A 20809-nucleotide genomic window follows, 5' to 3' on the forward strand; every position below is an offset into this window, starting at 1 on the left:
TCAAAAATTCTCCTCCTTTTCAAATCATTCTATTGCCTCACCCCTCCCTGTCTCAATAACATCCTCCAGCCCTTTTAAATCTCTGCGTTCCTCCAATTCTGGCAACTTGTGTATCCCTGATTTTAATCGCTCCACTATTGACAGCCATGCTTTAAGTTGCCTTGGCTGTAAGCTTTGGAATTCCCTCCTTAAGCCCCTCTGCCTTTGCACCTCTCTCGTCCTTTTACCTACTTCTTTGACCAAGCTTTTGGTTATCTGTCCTGATATCTCCTTTGGCTCAATGCCAGATTTTGATTAACGCTTCATTGAAACGCCTTGGGATGTTTGCTACATTACAGGTGCTATGTAAAGGCATGTTGTTGTTGTTGTATTGTAAGTAGCCGACCCAACTGTTTCATACATTCCTTTCCACAACATAAAGACTCCTTAGAGGAGATCATCTTTAGTTGTTGACATTGTGTGCATGATGAAAGCTTTTTCTCGAGATTACTGCACCATTCTACTCATTCAATATCAGGCCATATGTAGAATTAAGTAGGGAAGGATCAATATATAAAATTAAAGGAACAGGGCCCCTTCTTGGTTTATGGCCTTGAGAGCAGATTAAACAGTTTGTATCTGAAGAATGAGGAAAACCATACTTAACCTAGCTTCTCCAATGTGGGCAGTTTTGAGTAATATTTGAAAGAAACCATATAAATTAAGTACACATGCTCAAAATATAAACATAGGATTAAAACCTGTTCTTTCTGCTCTCAAGAGTGCTTTCCTTGGAGGAACGAGAGGACCACTTAGATCGATTGGAGTTTGTGCGAAGTCAACTGACCTTATTAACAGAGGACTGCAAGAAAAACATAAAACTGGTAACGGAAGAAGTGGAAGCTAAGGTGAGGATTTGTAGCCCCCTCTCCAAATAAAAGTTGCTTGGCTTAAACAGTTAGCTTTCAGTTTACTGTTAGCCATTACCAAGAGTAAACCAAATATAAAATTTGTGTGCATAAAATTTGGAAAGATCATGACCAGAAATGTTAACTCTGTTTCTCTGTCCACAGGTACTACCAAACCTGAGTATTTCCAGCATTTTCTGTTCTTATTAAAATTTTTGATTTATTTTATTTATTTAGAGATACAGCACTGAAACAGGCCCTTCAGCCCACCGAGTCTGTGCCGACCAACAACCACCCATTTGTACTAACCCTACAGTAATCCCATATTCCCTACCACCTACCTATACTAGGGGCAATTTACAATGGCCAATTTACCTATCAACCTGCAAGTCTTTGGCTGTGGGAGGAAACAGTTTGTATAATGTGTTTTATTTTGCAGCACAGTGATGTCGAGCAATCAAATGGGGGATGTTAATGTTCTTCAAAACAATTTCATCCTGTGTAGTGTTACAAAAGTGCCTCTATTTTGTTAAATATATTTTTTTGAGGATTCATTTTTGAAAGATTGAAGAAATGTTAAACTTTGGGATTTTCAAAGGGGGTCATGTAAAGGCCACTTGACTATGAAATCACTGGAAATGTTTTTTTAAAAGGGGGACTGAGAGGTCCTGTGAGGAAAACAAGCCTTTCCAGGAAATCATCTGACTTCCAGCAACAAGCCTTTCTGGGAAACTACCTGACTTCCAGCTCAATAAACAACAGAGAACTTTGGACACCTGGAGAAATTGTTTCCAAAGAAGTGACAGGTCAAGATTGATGGAGGTCAAAAGGATGACTTCCTGTTGTCAGTTTTGCTTTTGAATTGTTTTGAGTTAGGGTTGAACTGTATAAAAAGGGAGAGAACTTCCAAGGCGAGAAGAGAATTCCCAAGGAAGGAGAGAAGACTACAACCCAGCTCAGCTTTCCAGCACCTCTTTAAAAGACCCTGAGAAGTCCACTGTGTCAACTCATCTCATCTCCTGTCTTTCAAGAAAAGCCTGCTAAATTAATTCTCAATGCTGCCTGAAAAGAACTGTTTAAAAAGATCCCAGTGACTCCTCTACTTGTGCTCGGAGGCTAGACTGTATGCCAATTTTGGAACACAACATATCTCATCTGTTGTTCTTCTAGAATGAGCAAGTATTCAGCCTAAGTGTTTTTTTTTTTGTCTTTTTGTTTGTAACAGAGCTCTAAACAACAATCCCTTTTATTCCGGTTAACCGGTGTATGTGCGTGAGTGTGAGGGGCTAAGGTAAAAAGGGAACTTGAATATTTCAATCGTTGTTTATTCTTTAGTTCCTTATTGGTTGAGACTTGTTTTATAATAAACTGATAATCTTGTTGTTTATTAAAGAAACCTGGTTGATGTGTTTTATTCTGTGATAAAAAATAGAGCCTATGATTGACCGTATCGGTAAGTGGGAAAATGTTTTATATATTATGACCCATGGAGAAGTTGAACAACAATAAACAGTGAACTCCTCCCACCTCGATCGTTATAGTAGGATGACTTTCCCTCCTGGCATTTCACATGATCTACCCTTGGATGTTTTTCTCTCATTGTCTATCAGTAACAGTCATGCTACCTTCAACTGATAAAATGTTCTTTTAGTGCAGTGCCTGGTTCCTGCTTCTGGGCTTAATAGTTATTTTCAATTCTATGCCAATTCCCGATTTCAGAAAGAAATCAGGGCTGTTTGTGGTATTTATACTAATCGTATTCCTTATACACTCAGAGGGCTGTGCAATCCATCATGTTCCCAAAGGCAGCAGGGAAAAAAATGAATTTTCCAGTTCTACAGGATTGTGACCCAAACCTTGCTACTGTGTTTGTGCCCATTTGGCTTGGGATGAAGTACCAAAATGTAGGAACATGAACCAGAGATCTATTTATCCACTTAAGTATGAGTACGTAAATGGATAAGCTTGTTACAGTATAGTTAGTTGATGTTCTCAAGGCTTTGCATTTACAACAAATTTGGAGTGGGTAGGCATCACTATTGTCGTGAAATACATGGAACAAATGAGGGATTAATTCTGACTCCTGTGTGTTGACACCGTGCAGACATGGTACAGATGTCAGTAGAACCTCGTCCATTCTGCTGAGTATCCCTAGAAGGGGAGTGGAATGCCAAAAAGGATGACCTCAGCAGGGTATATGCGAGATTGAACCCTTTTATTGAAGGACAACCAGGTTCATTTTTGGCAGATTAAAAGTCTTTGAACTTTTCAAAACTAAACGCTATCAAGAATTTTCTGCAGAAATTGATGGTCATAACATTGGTAATCCTCGGTAGAAAGTTTCTTCACAACTTAAACTATTTTTGTCTAAATATTCATAACAGGCAAAAGCAACAGCAGTAATTCTGGTAACAAAATAGAGGTGTAGATAAAGGAAGATGAAGTTATCCTCTGTAAGGGGAGAATAGGGACTTGATCACGTAAATGAGGGTTGACACTGCAGTGCATGACTGAGGGATACTTTGGATCTGTTGGCTTCAGGTAAGCCATGAAGTTGAGGCCCTGTCTGTTGTTGTTGTTCAGGTGAACGTTAAAAATTCAATGACACTCTGGTCACTTTCCTAGCCAAAATTCTTCTCTGCTCCAGGAGCACCAAAAGTAGATTAATTAGTCAGTCATCTCATTGCTATTTCTGGGATTTTACTGTCTGTAACACTGTTGCCGTTTGCTCACATTATAGGCACTTCGTAGGAACTCATATATAAATTGCTTTGAGATATTGGTTAGGTGCTATGTAAATGCAAGTCGTCTTTTTAGCCATTTGGATTTTTAACATGATGAATTTATTCATCATTTTATTTGAATCTTGAACTTGCTTTTTTTGATAGATTATCAGATAGGGCAGTCTACCCCCCGGGGCATCCATTTGATAATATGGCTCTGTGTAGCAACCTAATTATAAAATGTTTCTTTGCCATCATTACGGTTACCTTGCTTGAACTCCCAGGTTAATTTATTTTCTTAAATATTTGACCAACCACTAAAATGAAACTATTGGAGTCAATAACCCAAAATTTAAATATCCTAATCCTTGGTGTATAGAAGATAATTTAATGTGTCTTTGATCACAGACATTGGATAATATTTTTTAAATCTGTCAATTTATATAAGTTCTGCATTGTACATTTGGAATGAATTGGGCAAATTATCTGCTGCATTCTGTAGTTGAAATTTTATCTATGCATGAAGCCATTTGTGTTCGCATTGTGAATAAGCATTCTAATTTTAATTATTGCTTGGAATACTGTCAAATTATGACTGAGATTTTGTTGCAGATGTTTAATTTTTCCATAAAATTGGTATTTCAGGTTTCTGCTGCAATGACTGATGAAATCTTCCGCCTTTCTATATTGGTTGATGAATTTCATGGAGACTTCCATTCTTCTCCTGCAGTCTTAAAGTTTTATAAAAATGTGAGGAAAAAGTCCCTTTTGTTTAGCATTTTGATAGAGAAAAAAGTCTATACAATAATACTTGTATAGCTTGCTAATATCACTAACTTTTTACATATTGCATATCTTTACAGGATCTGCACAAGCACATTGAAGAAGGATTAGGGAGGAACCTGGCTGAACGTTGTTCCAGTGCGGTATATGCCGCATTGCATACAGCACAGCTTCAAATGATAGGTTAGTACGTCAGGGGATGACTGAGTTCAACTTTTGAATTCTAAACTAGGAACAGAGATCAGTTTTGAAGCTGCTTTTGAAACTGAGGACTATCCATTTGATTAGCAAATACATCCCATATTCAGGCACATGACCAACATTTTAAGGAAGAAGGAGTTCAATCCCAACCAACATTTAAGTTTTAGCAAAAAAAAAGACCATTGTGAGGCATGGATAATCATTTGCAAGCAGTGCAGACTTGTATTTCAGGGTCCAGAGATTGAAACCTGGGTATGTCATCAGGCACCATGTGGTAATTCTATAGATTCTGGAGTTAGAAAATTTAGATTTAACAAAACCCAGAGCAGATGCAGCAAAAAGTCCTCTGACCTATTCTTTGTACCCAAAGTCATTAAGATCTGCTGAGGAAATCAAATGTTGCAGTAATAGCCTTTTACCATTAGATCACACCAATTAAATGGTAGCCCCAGGTGTCCAACCATTTTGCGTGAGGGGCCACATTACAATTTTTGTCCCACATAGGGGGCCGGTGAGCAAATTTCAGAAAGATAAAAGCATTAGAATCACAGCTGCCATCTTGGCGTGCTCACAGCTGCCATCTCCGTATGCTCACCGCCCCCATCTCGACGGACTTACATCCCGTCACTCCCCCCAACCCCACAGGCTCAACATGCTCACTTCCCCATCTCCCTCTTCCTCCGCACCCCCCCCCCCCCCCCCCCAAAGTCTCAGTCTGCTTACCTCGCCCTGTCTCCGCTTGCTCACATCCACACCCCCACCCCCCAGATGCTTCCATTGGTCAGCACCCCGATTGACCGCACCAGGATTGGCGGGCTATATTGAAACGCACCATGACTGGTGGGCAAGATTCTGGCCTGTGTGCTGTATGTTGGACAGCACGGTGATAGCCAATGGGCCGGATTTTGCGGCATGTAACGAATGAGTCGCGCTTGCCATTCATTATCCTTACACTTACCTATGGAATTCTCTGGGCTTTTACACTGCAATTTGTTGTTATCAGACAGTGTGGCGCCCTCTACAGCAGATCTGGTACCTCTGTGAACAGGGAAAGCAGCGGTGTGTCTCCTCACCCAATCATATTGAAGAATCCTTACTGAGGCATGCAGAGTCTAAACCAGGAAATGTATATTAGAATGTTTAATTCAATGTCAAATCATGTGAAGAAAACAAAATAGAGAGGGAAGGAAAGGTGCGTTTAAGAGAGAGATAAGAGACAGAAAAAAGAATTTTGTTTTTAAATTATTACACTCTCCAACAATAATTCAAATCTGAAGAAATGAGACACGACACTTGTAAAACTAAATTTTCAATGCCACAGAGGTTGTTTGGCAGAATTGAAGATTTTTCACGCCATTAAAAGTTCAGTTACACTTGAATGGACAAGCCCTAACTTTCTGGCATGTTTAGTGGATATCTAGTAGGTAAGTACCACAACTTCCTGTCCTTCATGTGTTTGAACGCCGAGTTTCTTGGCAAGGACCAGGGCAACTCGGGCAGCAACTTCCTAATTTCCGCATTTAACTGCGCATGTGTGGAAGCCAGAAGTTACTGTCTGATTTAGTCCTTAATAATGGTAAGCACTGATAACCTCACTGGCAAAATCCAGGCCATCCAGTATTGTATCCTTGCAACACCAAATGGACCTATGCACGATACACCTGATGTTTATAAAATGTTCTGTTACTGGAGTACTGGACGATTAGGTTGGCATAGTTATTTTTCTACCACATTAGATTTCGATATTTGTATTGTATTATGCAGTATTTATTGCACTGGTATTTTTGGTCACTAAAACGACAGGCACCGTTAGAAAAAAAAGTTTTTATGTCTGGTAATATGCTGTTGGAATGCTTAGATACCAAAGTTTCCAGTGATTATTGCAAAGATTTTGTGAAGAAAAGTAGGGAGAGGGAAAGGGTGAAGTTGGACAAATTAAACTTGAATGATGCACTTACTCGTTATCGTTCTTATGGTTAGAGATTCTTGCTTACAGTTATTTATATTTCGGTACATCAGATTAAGCCTTTGATGTATAGGAATGTGATCTGTAGTAATGAGAGTGGCTTACCTTCAAACTCTCCAAATTCTTTCCATCATCAACAAGGCACGAGTCAAGAGTGCGATAGAATACTCTCCACATCTTCGGATGGGTGTTCTTCCAACAATACTCAGGAAGTTGAACACCATTCAGGACAAAGTAGTCTGCTTGATTAGCACTTCATCTACTAGTCTAAACATCTACCAGCGTACCATGGCTAGAGTGGATACTATCTGTAGGATGCACTGCAGCAATTCACCAGGGCTTCTTTGGTAGCACCTCCCAAACCCATGACCTCCACTCTCGAGAAAAGCAAAGGCAGCAGGTGCATGGCAACAACATTCGCTCCAAGCTCCCCACAAAGTCTTGCACCATCCTGAGCAGGACAAATAGTACCATTCTTTCCTCATTGCTGAGTCCAAATCCTGGAATCCGCCCCCCTCCTCCCCCCCACCAACTAAGCATTGTAGAAGCACCTTCAGCATGCAGACTGCAGCAGTCAAGAAGGCATCCCACTGCCAGCATCTGAAGGGCATCTAGGGTTGGTCAATAAATACTGACCTTATCAGAGATGGCCATGTTCTGAGAATTTTTTAAAAAAGTATTTGTGCTAATTAGTTACAAGTTAGATGTACCCTCTCAAGTCTGAAGCTGGTGTGATGGTGCAAACTAGGCACAGAACTATTTAAGGAAAGAACTTGCATTTACATATAGCATCTTGTTACATCCTCTGGATGTACCAAAGTGCTTCGTGGTCAGTGATTACTTTTGTGTGTAATTAATGTTATTTAGACAAATATGGCAGCCAATTTATATACAGTGAGGTCACTGCAGTGCAGAAGACTTGCCAGACTCTGCTTGGTCCCCTCCTGATTACTTATTCTCCTCATCTCTGGTGATCACTTCTGTCTCTGGCGATTACCTGCTTGTCCGTCCTGATCACTTCCCACCCCCCCAGAGTGGTTTGAGTACTGCAGCAACAATATAACTTATTTTCATTTTCATTCTATTCTTCTGCTAATTTGACATCGTTATTTGCCTTTTTTGACTGCAACTAAGCACTTTGCTGATCCACAGTAACCTTTGGTTCTTTTTCCCAGTCAACATATTGTATCATTTAATATGCTACATTTACTACGTTTCCTCCATAATAACTGACTTCCAGTGACACCAGAACTTTAAAAAAGTACTTCATTGGCTGCAAAATGCTTTGAGATGTCTAGTGGTCATGAAAAGCAACATATAAATGCAAGTTTTTCTTTTTCTCCCTATCTTGTGCCCTTGTTATTGTGTTAATTATGTTACACTTATTCACATTGAATTGTATCTGACATCTGTTGAATGGAAGGTATCATCGACAGTGCTATCAAGTGTCATTTAAATAACAATCTGCTCACTGATGCTCAGTTTGGGTTTTGCCAGGGCCACTCGGCACCTGACCTCATTACTGCCTTGGTCCAAACATGGACAAAAGAGCTGGACGCAAGAGGTGAGTTAAGAGTGACTGCCCTTGAAATCAAGGCAGCATTTGACCAAGTGTGGCATCAAGGAGCCCTAGACAAAATGAAGTCATTGGGAATCAGGAAAAATCTCCACTGGTTGTAGTCAGAACTAGCACAAATGAAGATGGTTGTTGGAGGCCAATCATCTAAGTCCCAGGATATTGCTGCAGGAGTACCTCAGTATAGTGTCATAGGCCCAACCATCTTCGGCTACTTCATCAATGACCTTCCCTCCATCATAAGGTCAAAAGTGGGGATGTTCACTGCACGATGTTCCATACCATTTACAGGTCCTCAGATACTGAAGCAGTCTGTGTCCATATGGAGCAAGACCTGGCCAACATTCAGGCTTGGGTTGATAAGTGGCAAGTAACATTCGTGCTGTTCAAGTGCCAGGCAATGACCATCTCCAACAAGAGAGATTCTAACCATTTCTGCTGGACATTCAACCGCATTGCCATTGCTGAGTCCCCCACCATCAAGATTTTGGGAGGGTTACCATTGACCAGAAACTGAACTGGAGCAGCCATGTAAATACTGTGGCTACAAGAGCAAGTCAGAGGCTGGAAATTCTGTGGCAAGTAACCCGGCTCCTGAATCCCCAAAGCCTGTCCATCATCTACAAGGCATAAGTCAGGAGTGTGATGAGGAATACTGTCCATTTGTCTGGATGGGTGCAGCTCCACCAACACTCAGGAAGCTCAACATCAGGACAAAACAGCCTGCTTGATTGGCATCCCATCCACCACCTTCAACATTCACTCCCTCCACCACCAATGCACAGTGGCAGCAGTGAGTACCATATACAAGATGCACTCACTTGTAGCAACTCACCACACCTCCTTCAATAGCACCTTTAGAAACCCATGACCTCTTCCACCTAGAAGGACAAGGGCAGCAGACACTTGGGAACACCACCATCTGCAAGTTCCCCTCCAAGCCACACGCCTTCCTGACTTGGAACTATATCCCCATTCTTCACTGTCGCTGGATCAAAATCCTGGAATTCCCTTCCTAACAGCACTGTGAGTGTGCCTGCACCAGTTGGACTGCAGCGGTTCAAGAAGGCAGCTCACCACCACCTGCTCGAGGGCAATGAGGGATGAGCAACAGATGCTGGCCTAGCCAGCGATGCCAACATCCCATGAAACAAATATTTTTCAAAAACCTAAAAGATAAAATCCATCTGATTCTGAGTGAGTTGCTCCTCATTACTTGCTCTGCCTCTTTTGGTACCATCCATAACTGTTGCATAGGGATATATAGAACCAAAAAAAATCTTTGTGGTTTATGTTATGGTTCTATGATAATTGTGAAAATATATTAAACTTTCTAGGCTATTTTGAAATGGTATTTTAATGGCACCTCAAATTTTGGTTCTTGCCAAGGAAGGAGGGAGAAAAGGAAGGAGAGAAAGACTCATTTTTAAAAATACAATGAAGTATGTTAGAACAGATGAGGTAAGGGATTTAATGTAAAACCTGGATAGAAGAACCAGAGAAAACACTATCTAAATAAGAATTATCTTCACACAGGCAATACATTGCTGCTTAAAAGCAGTACGTGCTGAGTGAGCTCAAACATTCAAAAGTGATTTGGACTTGAATTAGCAGGATACAGGAATTTGAGAAGATGTAAAACACACAGATTGATATTCTGAAACATGATATTTTTTTTAAAAACTGAGCGAGCTGGATGGACTGGAATTTTCTTAATCTCTCCTGTTCAGAATTATCGTATAAAGCACCTTTTTATTTTTTGGGAAGCACGAGCAACAAACCTCAGAATAGGTTTTTAATTTTTAATGGTGCAATGCAAATAAATAGTATAATTTTCAGTTCTTTGAAGAACAGTGGTAACACACTTAATACTTAGCACACTGTGAAGCTAATGTTACTACTTTTGTTTAAGTTGGTGCTTAATTTAGGCACAATACCTTGACCAGACTCTCTCTCTTCCAGGGAATCTCAAGCCTTTGCTTCCATTAAATGTTCAGCATCAGGTCAGTGTGCTGCTACCATATCATAAGTTTGACCTCAGCTATGACTTGAATTGTGACAAGATATGTGCAGACTTCCAGGAAAATGTTGAATTCCATTTCTCACTTGGTTGGACTTCACTGGTCAATCGTTTTCTGGGACCCAAGAATGCTCGTAGGGCTCTACTGGGACTTGGTGACCCAACTTTTCAGGTACACTAAACTGCAGCCCATATATTGTAAATTTAATAGATTTTTTAAATAACCATCTGAATAGCCTGTTCAGAAGTTTTAATTTTGTATAATTAATTTAGGAGTGATTTCAAAAAGAAGTTAGTTCCAAAAAATACTAATGAGTATAATATTGCATTTGAAATTCAAACGAAGTGTGTTTTGAGGGTGCATAATCCCTATAATTAGTCAAATTTTCTTTCCACTTTGCCCTATTTTTCAAGTTTCCCTTGGCTTTGCACCAACTGTAGCCTGGGAAAACATGGGCAAATGGCTGCCTCCTTGCCTCCTATTATGCATTTCTTGGACAGCAATTGGGAAACGTGCTACAAGTGACCATGAGTAATTAGCACTCCTAGTGCTGAATTTTGTTGAGGTCCCGGTCTCAGGATTCGTGGCTGGGGGGGCCGGAAGATTGCACTGTCAAGGCTCTGTCACAGTGCCCCCACTGCTGGGCGACCGGACTCGACTTTAAATGTTTAAATAAAGCAAATGAATACATTTAAATAAAATTGACAGCAATCTTACCAGCTGCCCAGGATCTTCCATGTGGCGGCTGGCACTCTCACTCCTTCACTTTCCCGTCTAGGGAAAGCTGGCGCCACGAGATGGGGAAGGGAGGTACTTTGGATTCTTTAGTGTAGTTGGGGGGGAGAGCAGGGTCAAATCAGCATGTATAGTGTAGGGGAGGGGGGTGGCGGGTAAGGGGTGACCTCTGGACTTTGAACAGTTGGTGTGGAAGGTCAAATCTTCCATCTTCTCTAAGAGTTTTGGGGGGTGGGGGGGAGAGGGAAACTATTATATGTAAGTGTTATTGGGGAGGAGGAAAGGGGCGATTTTTTTTTTTTTGTGTGGTGTACTGGGGGGGGGGGGGTAGGGTTTAAATATTTAAATTTAACAGTAGGTCTGGCTGCCTTATAAAAATGGCGCCTACGCAGAGGCAGCTGACGCTGTTGCTGGCCACATGATTGGCGGGGGGTGGGCGGCACAACCGGCGTGTTATGGCATATTATCTTGAACCGCTGTGTACTGGATCGTGGCGGCATGCGGGCCGCCATTTTCTTTGCCTGCTGCCGCTCCCGGCAGCGGGAGCGTTAAATCCAGCCCCCGTTGTCTGAGGACTTTGTGCTTGAGCTCTAAATTTAACAAAACAACTGAAACCAAGGCAACATTACCCACATAATTAAAAATCTTGTATCTAATGCACACCAATAACATGTCACTTCTCAAAGATGTCCCAGCTGAAAGTGTAATGCAACTGTATGGAAACAAACACAGTCCGTTAAGTTACTGATAGGTACTTGATTGAATGTGAACAAGTCAAAAGAAATATAATTCACTCGGCAGGTAGCAAAAGTTACCAATGAGGAATGAATGATCAGCTTTCACAAAATAACACCACCATAAAATATCTAATCAAATCGGTTTTTAAAAAATGTTTCCAGTTTCTATTGATGTCCATTGTTAACTAAGCCCGCTGACTATATACATCTAAAAAGTAAAAAATTATGACAGCATTGAAAACTGGAATTGTGCAGGGGGTCTGAGACTTAAGTTCTGCTTCTTTGTAACTTCAAGACTTTCTCTGGCTACATATCTTTGTTACCTGTTGTCATGAAGACCCTCACCTGCCAAGAATGAAGCATATTAATCTTGTCATATAAACATCAATTTTAAACTGTTGGTGGAGTGAAGAGATAACTTGTTTGAAGAGAGCAGCAGTGACTGGAAGAACATGTGCATACTAAGAGACAGTGCTTGGAGAGACAAAAGAATTTCTCACTGATTCAATTAACAGAGATTGGTCTGGGCAGTGATGTTCCACGTCCTGTCAGGGTGGGAGACAGCACTACATCCCCCCCCCCCCCCCCCCCCCCCAAAAGCTTTGGAATCCACAAAAGACGCAGGAGAGTTTGTTGGAAAAACTTAGTCACATGACTAACCTGCTGGCCAACTTGGAGGTTTGAATTCAGACTGCAGTTTTGCAACTGAACCTGGAACAAGACAGCCTCTACCCTGGCTGGCTCCCTCTCACTTTCTCACAAGCCTCCAGACCCACTGAAGACACGTAAACCTCGAGAGAAAAGACTCCTACATCAAAACCAGTTAAAGCGTGCACTGGACCCCAACAACAGCAAGACTTACCGACAACCAAAGACTCGACATCAAACTCAAAGGACAGTAAATAGAAATCCATCTATTGCCTCCAACTTTTCCCCTTTACTTTTTTCTACTTTTTCTGTCTCTATCTGCGTGTGTTTATCACATATGCATGTTAATGTGGTTGCGTTGCGTATTCGTAGCCATTACCCAACTTAAGAGTTTAAGATTACTAAACTTCCACCTTTCTTGATTAAATCTAAGAAAACCTGTCTGAATTGATTTCGTTGCCTTACAATTGGAAAGCGGTGAACAAGGATTCACTGGGGGAGCTAAAACGCGTTTTTAAAATTAAACCCTGTTAAGGTTAAACTAGGTAAAGACTGAGAGGGAACCCGTAGATCCCTGTCTCACCTGGTCATAACGCCTGGACTTACTCACGACAAAGGTCTGTGCTTCTGAATATCTATTTGCAATCTCTGCATATGAGGTTGGTCAGCAGCTTGTTGGTGTCCTGGCTGTGACTGCTCATTCATTGAGAGTCTACATTGAGTTAAATTTGTTGCATTTTGAGAAATGAAATGTTCAGTAATCAGTCCTGGAGTTTAGTCAAGAGTAGTTTGAAAGATGAAATTAATACAATGATATTTGTCCTTCCTCAGACTTTTTATATGGTAGTTTTATTGAAAATTCATGGGAGAGATGCTGTAGCAGTAATGCAAAATGAGAAAGAAAATCATTGCATGCTAATACACTCAACCATTAATTTCAAGAATATAGAACTGTATAACGTGTAGCCTTAACAGGACAGATACCTGCACTTTAGCAACAGAATAATGCTTTACGTTTAATTGTGTCTTTCTAAAATAGCAAATCATTTAATTTACTATGAGGTGTTCCAATAGGAGCTCTTCTAGTAGTATAATTGAATGTCCATTATGTATGGCAGATAAGATAAAGGAGAATCCTAAAAGATTATATAAGTATATTAAGAGTAAAAGGGTAGCTAGGGAGAAAGTAGGTCTCCTTAAAGATCAGTATGGTAACCTATGTGTGGAGCCACGGGAAATGGGCGAGGTCTTAAATGATAACTTCTCATCTGTATTTACCGTGGAGAAGGTCATGGAAGCTAGTGAGCTCAAGGGAGGGAACAGCGATATCCTGGAGCATATCAACATTACAAAGGAGGAGGTGTTGGAGGTTTTGAAGCGCATTAAGGTGGATAAATCCCCAGGGCCTGACCAGGTGTCTCCTAGGATACTATGGGAAGCAAGGAAGGAGATTGCTGGGGCCCTGGCAAAGATTTTTGTATCATCGTTAGCCACGGGTGAGGTACCGGAAGACTGGAGGATAGCTAATGTTGTGCCTTTGTTGAAGGGCCGCAGGGATAAGCCAGGGAACTACAGGCCAGTGAGCCTGACATCAGTGGTGGGAAAGTTATTGGAAGGGATTCTGAGAAACAGGATTTATATGCATTTGGAAAGGCAAGGTCTGATTAGGGATACTCAGCATGGCTTTGTGCGTGGGAAATCATGTCTCACTAATTTGTTTGAGTTTTTTGAGGAGGTGACTAAGAGGAATGACTAGGGCAGGGCGATGGACGTTGTCTACATGGACTTTAGCAAGCCCTTTGACAAGGTCCCGTATGGTAGGCTGGTCCGCAAGATTCAAACATATGGGATCCAGGGTGAGCTAGTCAATTGGATACAAAATTGGCTTGGTGATGGGAGGCAGAGGGTGGTAGTGGAGGGCTGTTTTTCAGATTGGAGGCCGGTGACCAGTGGTATGCCGCAGGGATCGGTGCTGGGCCCTCTGTTGTTTGTCATATATATTAATGACTTGGATGTGAATGTAGGGGGCATGATTAAGTTTGCAGATGACACCAAAATTGGTGGTGTAGTGGACAGTGAAGAAGGTTGTCTAAGGTTACAACAGGATATAGATCAACTGGGAAAGTGTGCAAGGGATTGGCAAATGGAATTTAACGCAGACAAGTGCGAAGTGATGCATTTTGGGAAGTTAAACCAGGGCAGGACGTATACAGTGAATGGCAGGGCCCTGGAGAGTGTTGTTGAGCAGAGAGACCTTTGGGTGCAAGTACATAGTTTCCTGAAAGTGGCAACACTGGTAGACAGGGTGGTGAAGAAGGCGTATGGCACGCTTGCCTTCATCAGCCGAGGCATTGAGTACAAGAGTTTGGATATCATGTTACAGTTGTACATAGCGTTGGTTAGGCCACACTTGGAGTACTGTGTGCAGTTCTGGTCGCCGCACGACAGGAAAGATGTGATTAAGCTAGAGAGGGTGCAGAAAAGATTCACAAGGATGTTGCCTGGTTTGGAGGTCTTGAGTTATAAAGAGAGATTGGATAGGCTGCGTCTGTTTTCCCTGGGGCGAAGGAGGCTGGGTGGGGACATAATAGATGTATATAAAATTGAGAGGCATAGATAGGGTAGATAGCCAGAGTCTGTTTCCTATGGTAGGGGTGACCAAAACTAGAGGGCATAGATTTAAGGTGAGAAGGAGGAAGTTTAAAGGGGATCAAAGGGGTAAATTTTTCTCACAAACAATAGTGTGTATCTGGAATGAGCTGCCAGAGGAGGTGGTGGAGGCAGGAACAGTAACAACATTTAAGAGGCATCTGGACAGGTACTTGAATTAGAAAGGCATAGAGGAACATGGAATTAATGCAGGCAGGTGGGATTAGTATAGATAGGCATTATGGTCAGCATGGACATGGTGGGCCAAAGGGCCTGTTTCTATGCTGTACGACTCTGTGACTCTATTTCATGTCCTTGACTTTGCAATCACACTTTCTTACAAAGTATAAAATGCTTTAATTGACACAGGAGCCAGAATGTCTGTAAATCCTGATAGAAAAATCACAATTAAAAGGAAGCAAATTAGGGTTCCGATCTTCAGTCTGAAGAACAATTAAAAGTCTGATCTACTGTGTTTATTTGACATCTGTTAGGCCTTGTGATTCTAAAAAGACACACCTTCATCTCATCATAATATGTTGTGCATTACGTGTGAATACTTTATAAGCACCATGCAAAATTTAAAAAGATTAAAATTTCCCTGCTCAGTTTAGAAACTTGGGTGCATTAGGATACAGGTGGTGACAAAGATCAGGAGAGGAAACCATGGAAAGCAAAGGAAACCAACTAGGAAATCCAGCAAAGGAACATAATTGAGGCCAAACTTCAGAACTACAGCAAAAGAAGAGATACAGGCTTGATAATGGTTGATGGGAGAGGGAGGCAGGTGGTGACGGGGAGGTCTGAAGGCCAGGCCCAAAAGATCAGCGAGTGGGATGGGAAGTGGGAGTTGGGATAGCAACTAGTAGCAACTTACAATGTGTAATATGGCTAAAAAAGAGCATAAGACTCCCTGGGATGAAGAGAAGTGTCCTCATCCACTCCCAGGCCTGGTGTTCTTCCATTGGCATCTCAGCCATGTAGGACTGGAAGTCACACTCATCGAACAGAGCAGGAGCATTGCAAAGTACAGGCAGTACTGTTGGAATGTACATTACTCGGACATGAGAAATTGTCAAAAAGGAGTCAATCAAATTCTGACAGGAAGTGTATGAGACAACAGGAAGTATTCATAGTTGTATGGTTTTTATTGTATTTTAGATTGGTAAATCTCTATGATGTGGCTCATTATTAAGATTGCCGAAAATATAAAAAGAGGAAGAAAGGCAGTTCTTTAATGCTGGCTCTTCCTGATGTTGTGGCAGGAATTTACAGATACCTGCCAATCTGCAACCTTCCTTCACCAACAGCAATTGATCTTAGATGTGCCTTTTTATGACAATCAGATATTGTGGCCTCAAAAGAACAGACTTGTTTAAAAACTCCTGGACCTTAGTAGGGCACTGGCACCAGTACTGGGGAAACTGGTGGCTGTACCATTGGGACGGTCTACACCTGAACCGTGCTGGGGCCAGTGTTCTAGCGAGCTGCTTAACTAAGGAAGTAGAAAGGATTTTAAACAATAGTGGGGGCAAGGGATCAAATTTGGGAAGATATGGTAAATCAAGGAGTCGGACAAGGCAAGAGAGAAGGGTATTAATATGGGAAATGATGAACAGACTGACAGGAAGGGACAGAGCGTACAAATCTAAAAGTAAATCAACAGAAAAGGCTAGGGGTTACAAAAGTAATAAGTACAAAACTAAAGGTGCTATATCTGAATGCACATAGTATTTGAAATAAAACAGATGAATTGAGAGCACAAATAGAATTAAATAAGTACGATCTGATAGCCATTACAGAGGCATGGCTGCAGGACAACATAGATTGCGACCTGAATATTGAACGATACATGGCATTTAGGAAGGACAGGAAGCTAGGAAAAGGTAGAGGGGTAGCTCTGTTAATTAATGATGGTATTAGCGCAATAGAGAGGGATGACCTAAGTTCAGGAGACCAGGATGTAGAAGCAGTTTGGGTAGAGATGAGAAATCATAAAAGCAAGAAGTCACTTTTGGGAGTGGTGTACAGGCCACCTAACATTAACCACATTGTGGGACAGGGTATAAAGGAAGAAATAATGGCAGCTTGTTAGAAAGGTACAGTGATAATTATGGGGGATTTTAACCTACATATAGACTGGAAAAATCAGATGGGCAGAGGTAGCCTAAATGAGTACGTAGAATGTTCTTGGGATAATTTCTTGGAACAATATGTTCTGGAGCCAATCAGAGAGCAGGCTATATTAGACCTGGTATTGTGCAACGAGATGGGATTAATTAATGACCTCATAGTTAAAGTACCCCTAGGTAGCAGCAATCATAATATGATTGAATTTTACATTCAGTTTGAGGGAGAGAAGAGTGGGTCCAAGACTAGTATTTTAAACTTAAATAAGGACAATTATAAGGGCATGAAAGCAGAGCTAGCTAAAGTGAACTGGCAAATAAGGTTAAGGGATAGGTCAATAGAGATGCTGTGGCAGACAACATTTAAGGGACTATTTCAGAATATACAGAATAGACACATTTCAACAAGAAAGAAAAATTTCAAGAGTGGGACCTGTCATCTGTGGATAACTACAACAGTTAAAGATAGTACCAAACTTAAGGAAAAAGCCTATAATTGCGCAAAGGTGGGAGGCAGGTCAGAAGATTGGACAGAATATAAAAAACAGCAAAGAATGACTAAAAGATTGATAAGGGAGGTAAAATTAGAGTACGAGAGAAAGCTAGCTAGAAATATAAAGACAGTACGAGTTTCTATAGATAATTAAAAAAGAAAAGAGTTAAAGTGAGTGTTGGTCCTATAAAAAGTGAGTCTGGGGAATTAATAATGGATAATAAGGAGATGGCAGATGAATTGAACAGATATTTTGCATTGGTCTTCACTATTGAGGATACAAGTAACATCCCAGTATTAGCTGTAAGTCAGGAAATGGAAGGGAGGGAGGAACTCAAGAAAAGTACAATCACCAGGGAAGTGGTTCTGAACAAATTGTTGGAGCTGCGGGCTGACAAGTCCCCAGGTCCTGATGGACTTCATCCTAGGGTGTTAAAAGAAGTGGCTAGTGAGATAATTGATGCGTTTTAATTTTCCAAAATTCCCTAGATTCAGGGAAGATTCCTTTAGATTGGAAAATAGCGAATGTAACTCCTTTACTCAAAAAGGGAGGGAGACAGAAAGCAGGAAACTACAGGCCAGTTAGCTTAACATCTGTCTTTTGGAAAATGTTGGAAGCTATTATTAAAGATGTTATAGTAGGGCATTTAGAAAAATTCAAGGTAATCACGCAGTCAACATGGTTTTGTGAAAGGGAAATCATGTTTAACCAATTTATTGGAGTTCTTTGAGGGAGTTAGATGTGCTGTGGATAAAGGGGAACCGGTGGATGTATTGTACTTAGATTTCCAGAAGGCATTTGATAAGGTGCCACATCAAAGGCTATTGCAAAAAATAAAAGCTCATGGTGTAGGGGGTAACACATTGGCATGGATAGAAGATTGGTTAGCTAACAGGAAACAGAGTAGGCATAAATGGGTTGGCAAGATGTAACAAGTGGTGTGCCACAGGGATCTGAGTTGGGACCTCAACATTTGACAATTTATATAAATGACTTAAAAGAAGGGACCGAAGATATGATTGCTAAATTTGCTGATGACACAAAGATAGGTAGGAAAGTAACTTTTGAAGAGGACATGAGGCTACAAAGGAATATAGATAGGTTAAGTGAGTGGGCAAAGACCTGGAAAATGGAGTATAATGTGGGAAAGTGTGAAATTGTCCATTTTGGCAGGAAGAATAAGAAAGAAGCATATTATCTAAATGGTGAGAGATTGCAGAGCTTTGAGATGCAGAGGGATCTGGGTATCCTTGTGCATGAATCGCAAAAGGTTAGTATGCAGGTACAGCACGTAATTAGGAAAACTAATAGAGTGTTATCGTTTATCGTGTGGGGAATTGAATACAAAAGTAGGGAGGTTATGCTTCAGCTATACAGGACATTGGTGAGACCACATCTGGAGTACTGTGTACAGTACTGGTCTCCTTATTTAAGGAAGGATGTAAATGCGTTGGAGGCAGTACAGAGAAGGTTTACCAGACTAATGCCTGGAATGGGTGGGCTGTCTTATGAGGAAAGATTGGACAGGCTAGGCATGTATCGCTGGGATTTAGAAGAGTAAGAGGCAACTTGATTGAAACATATAAGATCCTGAGGGGTCTTGACGGTGGATGTGGAAATGATGTTTCCCCTTGTGGGAGAATCTCGAACTATGGGTCACTGTTTAAAAATAAGGGGCCGCCCATTTAAGACAGAGATGAGAAGAAATTTTTTCTCAGAGGGTCGTGAGTCTTTGGAATTCTCTTCCTCAAAAGACAGTGGAAGCAGAGTCTTTGAATATTTTTAAGAGGTAGATAGATTCTTGATGAGCAAGGGGGTGGAAGGTTATTGGGAGTAGGTGGGAATGTGGAGTAATTAGTTCAGCCATGAACTTATTGAATGGTGGAGAGGTGTCGAGTGGCCTACTCCTGCTCTTAATTCGTATGTTCATATGTTCATAGCACAATAATGTGCTATACATTGCTTGATGTAGTGCTCCTCTTCCTTTTTTAAAAGGAGCATTTTATTCAATTTGCCATAAGCTTAAATGTATTGGGACAGCATTTGCCGTCAAAATAACATTGAAGCTAATAGCGCTCACTGTTAATTCTGCATAAATGGTACAGCACCGTCAAGCGAGAGGCAGATGTGCAATTAAATGCGAATATCCAAAAATTGCTGTCCGAGTTCACTTCTTCAATTGCCTCACCCTTTTTGAAATGCATTGGATGGCATGAAGTTGTTGTATATGCACTAACTTCGACACTGAATGTCATTTCAAGTATAAGTACTCTTTTGACAATACGATGAGTGCTAATTATTGCTAATCAACATCTCTGGTGCAGAAAATTAACTATTACAAGTGTGGTATCTCATTCCTTCAAGTATGCATTGTTGGATTCCTTTGATTCCTTTCTGTTTCTTTTTTCTCTCTCAATTCAATCTATTTCCCACTCTTTATTTCTCTCTATCTGCTTTGACATTGAATTCACCCACTCTAATCTATACTTCTTTCTCAGTCCTTGAACTGTTTATTTCATAATCCTCTAATCTGGTTAGTTAAGGAGATACACAGTTAATTGCCCTGTTCACTCAGGTCCCAATTGCCCTGTTTCCCTCGCCGTGAAATTATCACTTTCAGCAAATTGCCACAAAAAACATAAACCTGCAAGGGCAAGTCTAACAAGAGACTGTGTTAGATGCCCTGCTACAGCAAATTCTGGCCCAATTTCCGAGTCTGTTATTTTGTAAAATTGAGTATGATGATGACTCAAACTAAATGTTTAAAAAAAAAACTTTATATTTTTGTGTTTAAACAATTTTTTATTGTTTAATAAATCTTAAAAAATAGAAATCTGTATTTGTTAAGGGATGCAGTGCAAGAAGAATGTCATTACTGTAATCTCTTCTAATCAATGAAATCCCATCTATTTTTAGCACAAAATAAATTGATTATATTTGTTAAATGGTCCAGTTCAAGCATCAAAATATGATAGGTTGCTGAGAGCTCAGTGACTACATGCTGAAAATAGAGTCAGAAATTTAAGAGTCAAAGACTTGAGGACACAGGATGATATGGGCTTACAAGGGCAACATGTCAGTTTGTGGAGAACAATATTAAGATTCCATGATGATCTCAAGGGTACAGCAAAATTACTTCTTTTCCATGCTTCCAGCCATATTGTTATAGATCTGGGCACCAGGATGTGTACTTAAATTAATTTTCATTCAGAAGAGGATGAAAGGTTGAAATGTGTGCTAGATTAATTCTTCAGCTTCTT

The 20809-nt window shown here is 40.8% G+C and overlaps 1 protein-coding gene across 1 annotated transcript in view; it reads left to right on the forward strand.

Annotated features, from left to right (window-relative positions):
* LOC137375298 (mitofusin-2-like) overlaps positions 1-20809 on the forward strand; it is a 94921-nt gene that overhangs the window by 52797 nt on the left and 21315 nt on the right. Inside the window, exons 11-14 of the mRNA XM_068042251.1 lie at positions 761-887; positions 4256-4360; positions 4474-4576; positions 10099-10328. Of these exons, the coding sequence (XP_067898352.1) occupies positions 761-887; positions 4256-4360; positions 4474-4576; positions 10099-10328 (565 nt within the window). The remainder of the gene's footprint in view (positions 1-760; positions 888-4255; positions 4361-4473; positions 4577-10098; positions 10329-20809) is intronic.

This window comes from Heterodontus francisci, chromosome 11 (genome assembly GCF_036365525.1).
Source record: "Heterodontus francisci isolate sHetFra1 chromosome 11, sHetFra1.hap1, whole genome shotgun sequence".
In the NCBI taxonomy this organism is placed as follows: Eukaryota; Metazoa; Chordata; class Chondrichthyes; order Heterodontiformes; family Heterodontidae; genus Heterodontus; species Heterodontus francisci.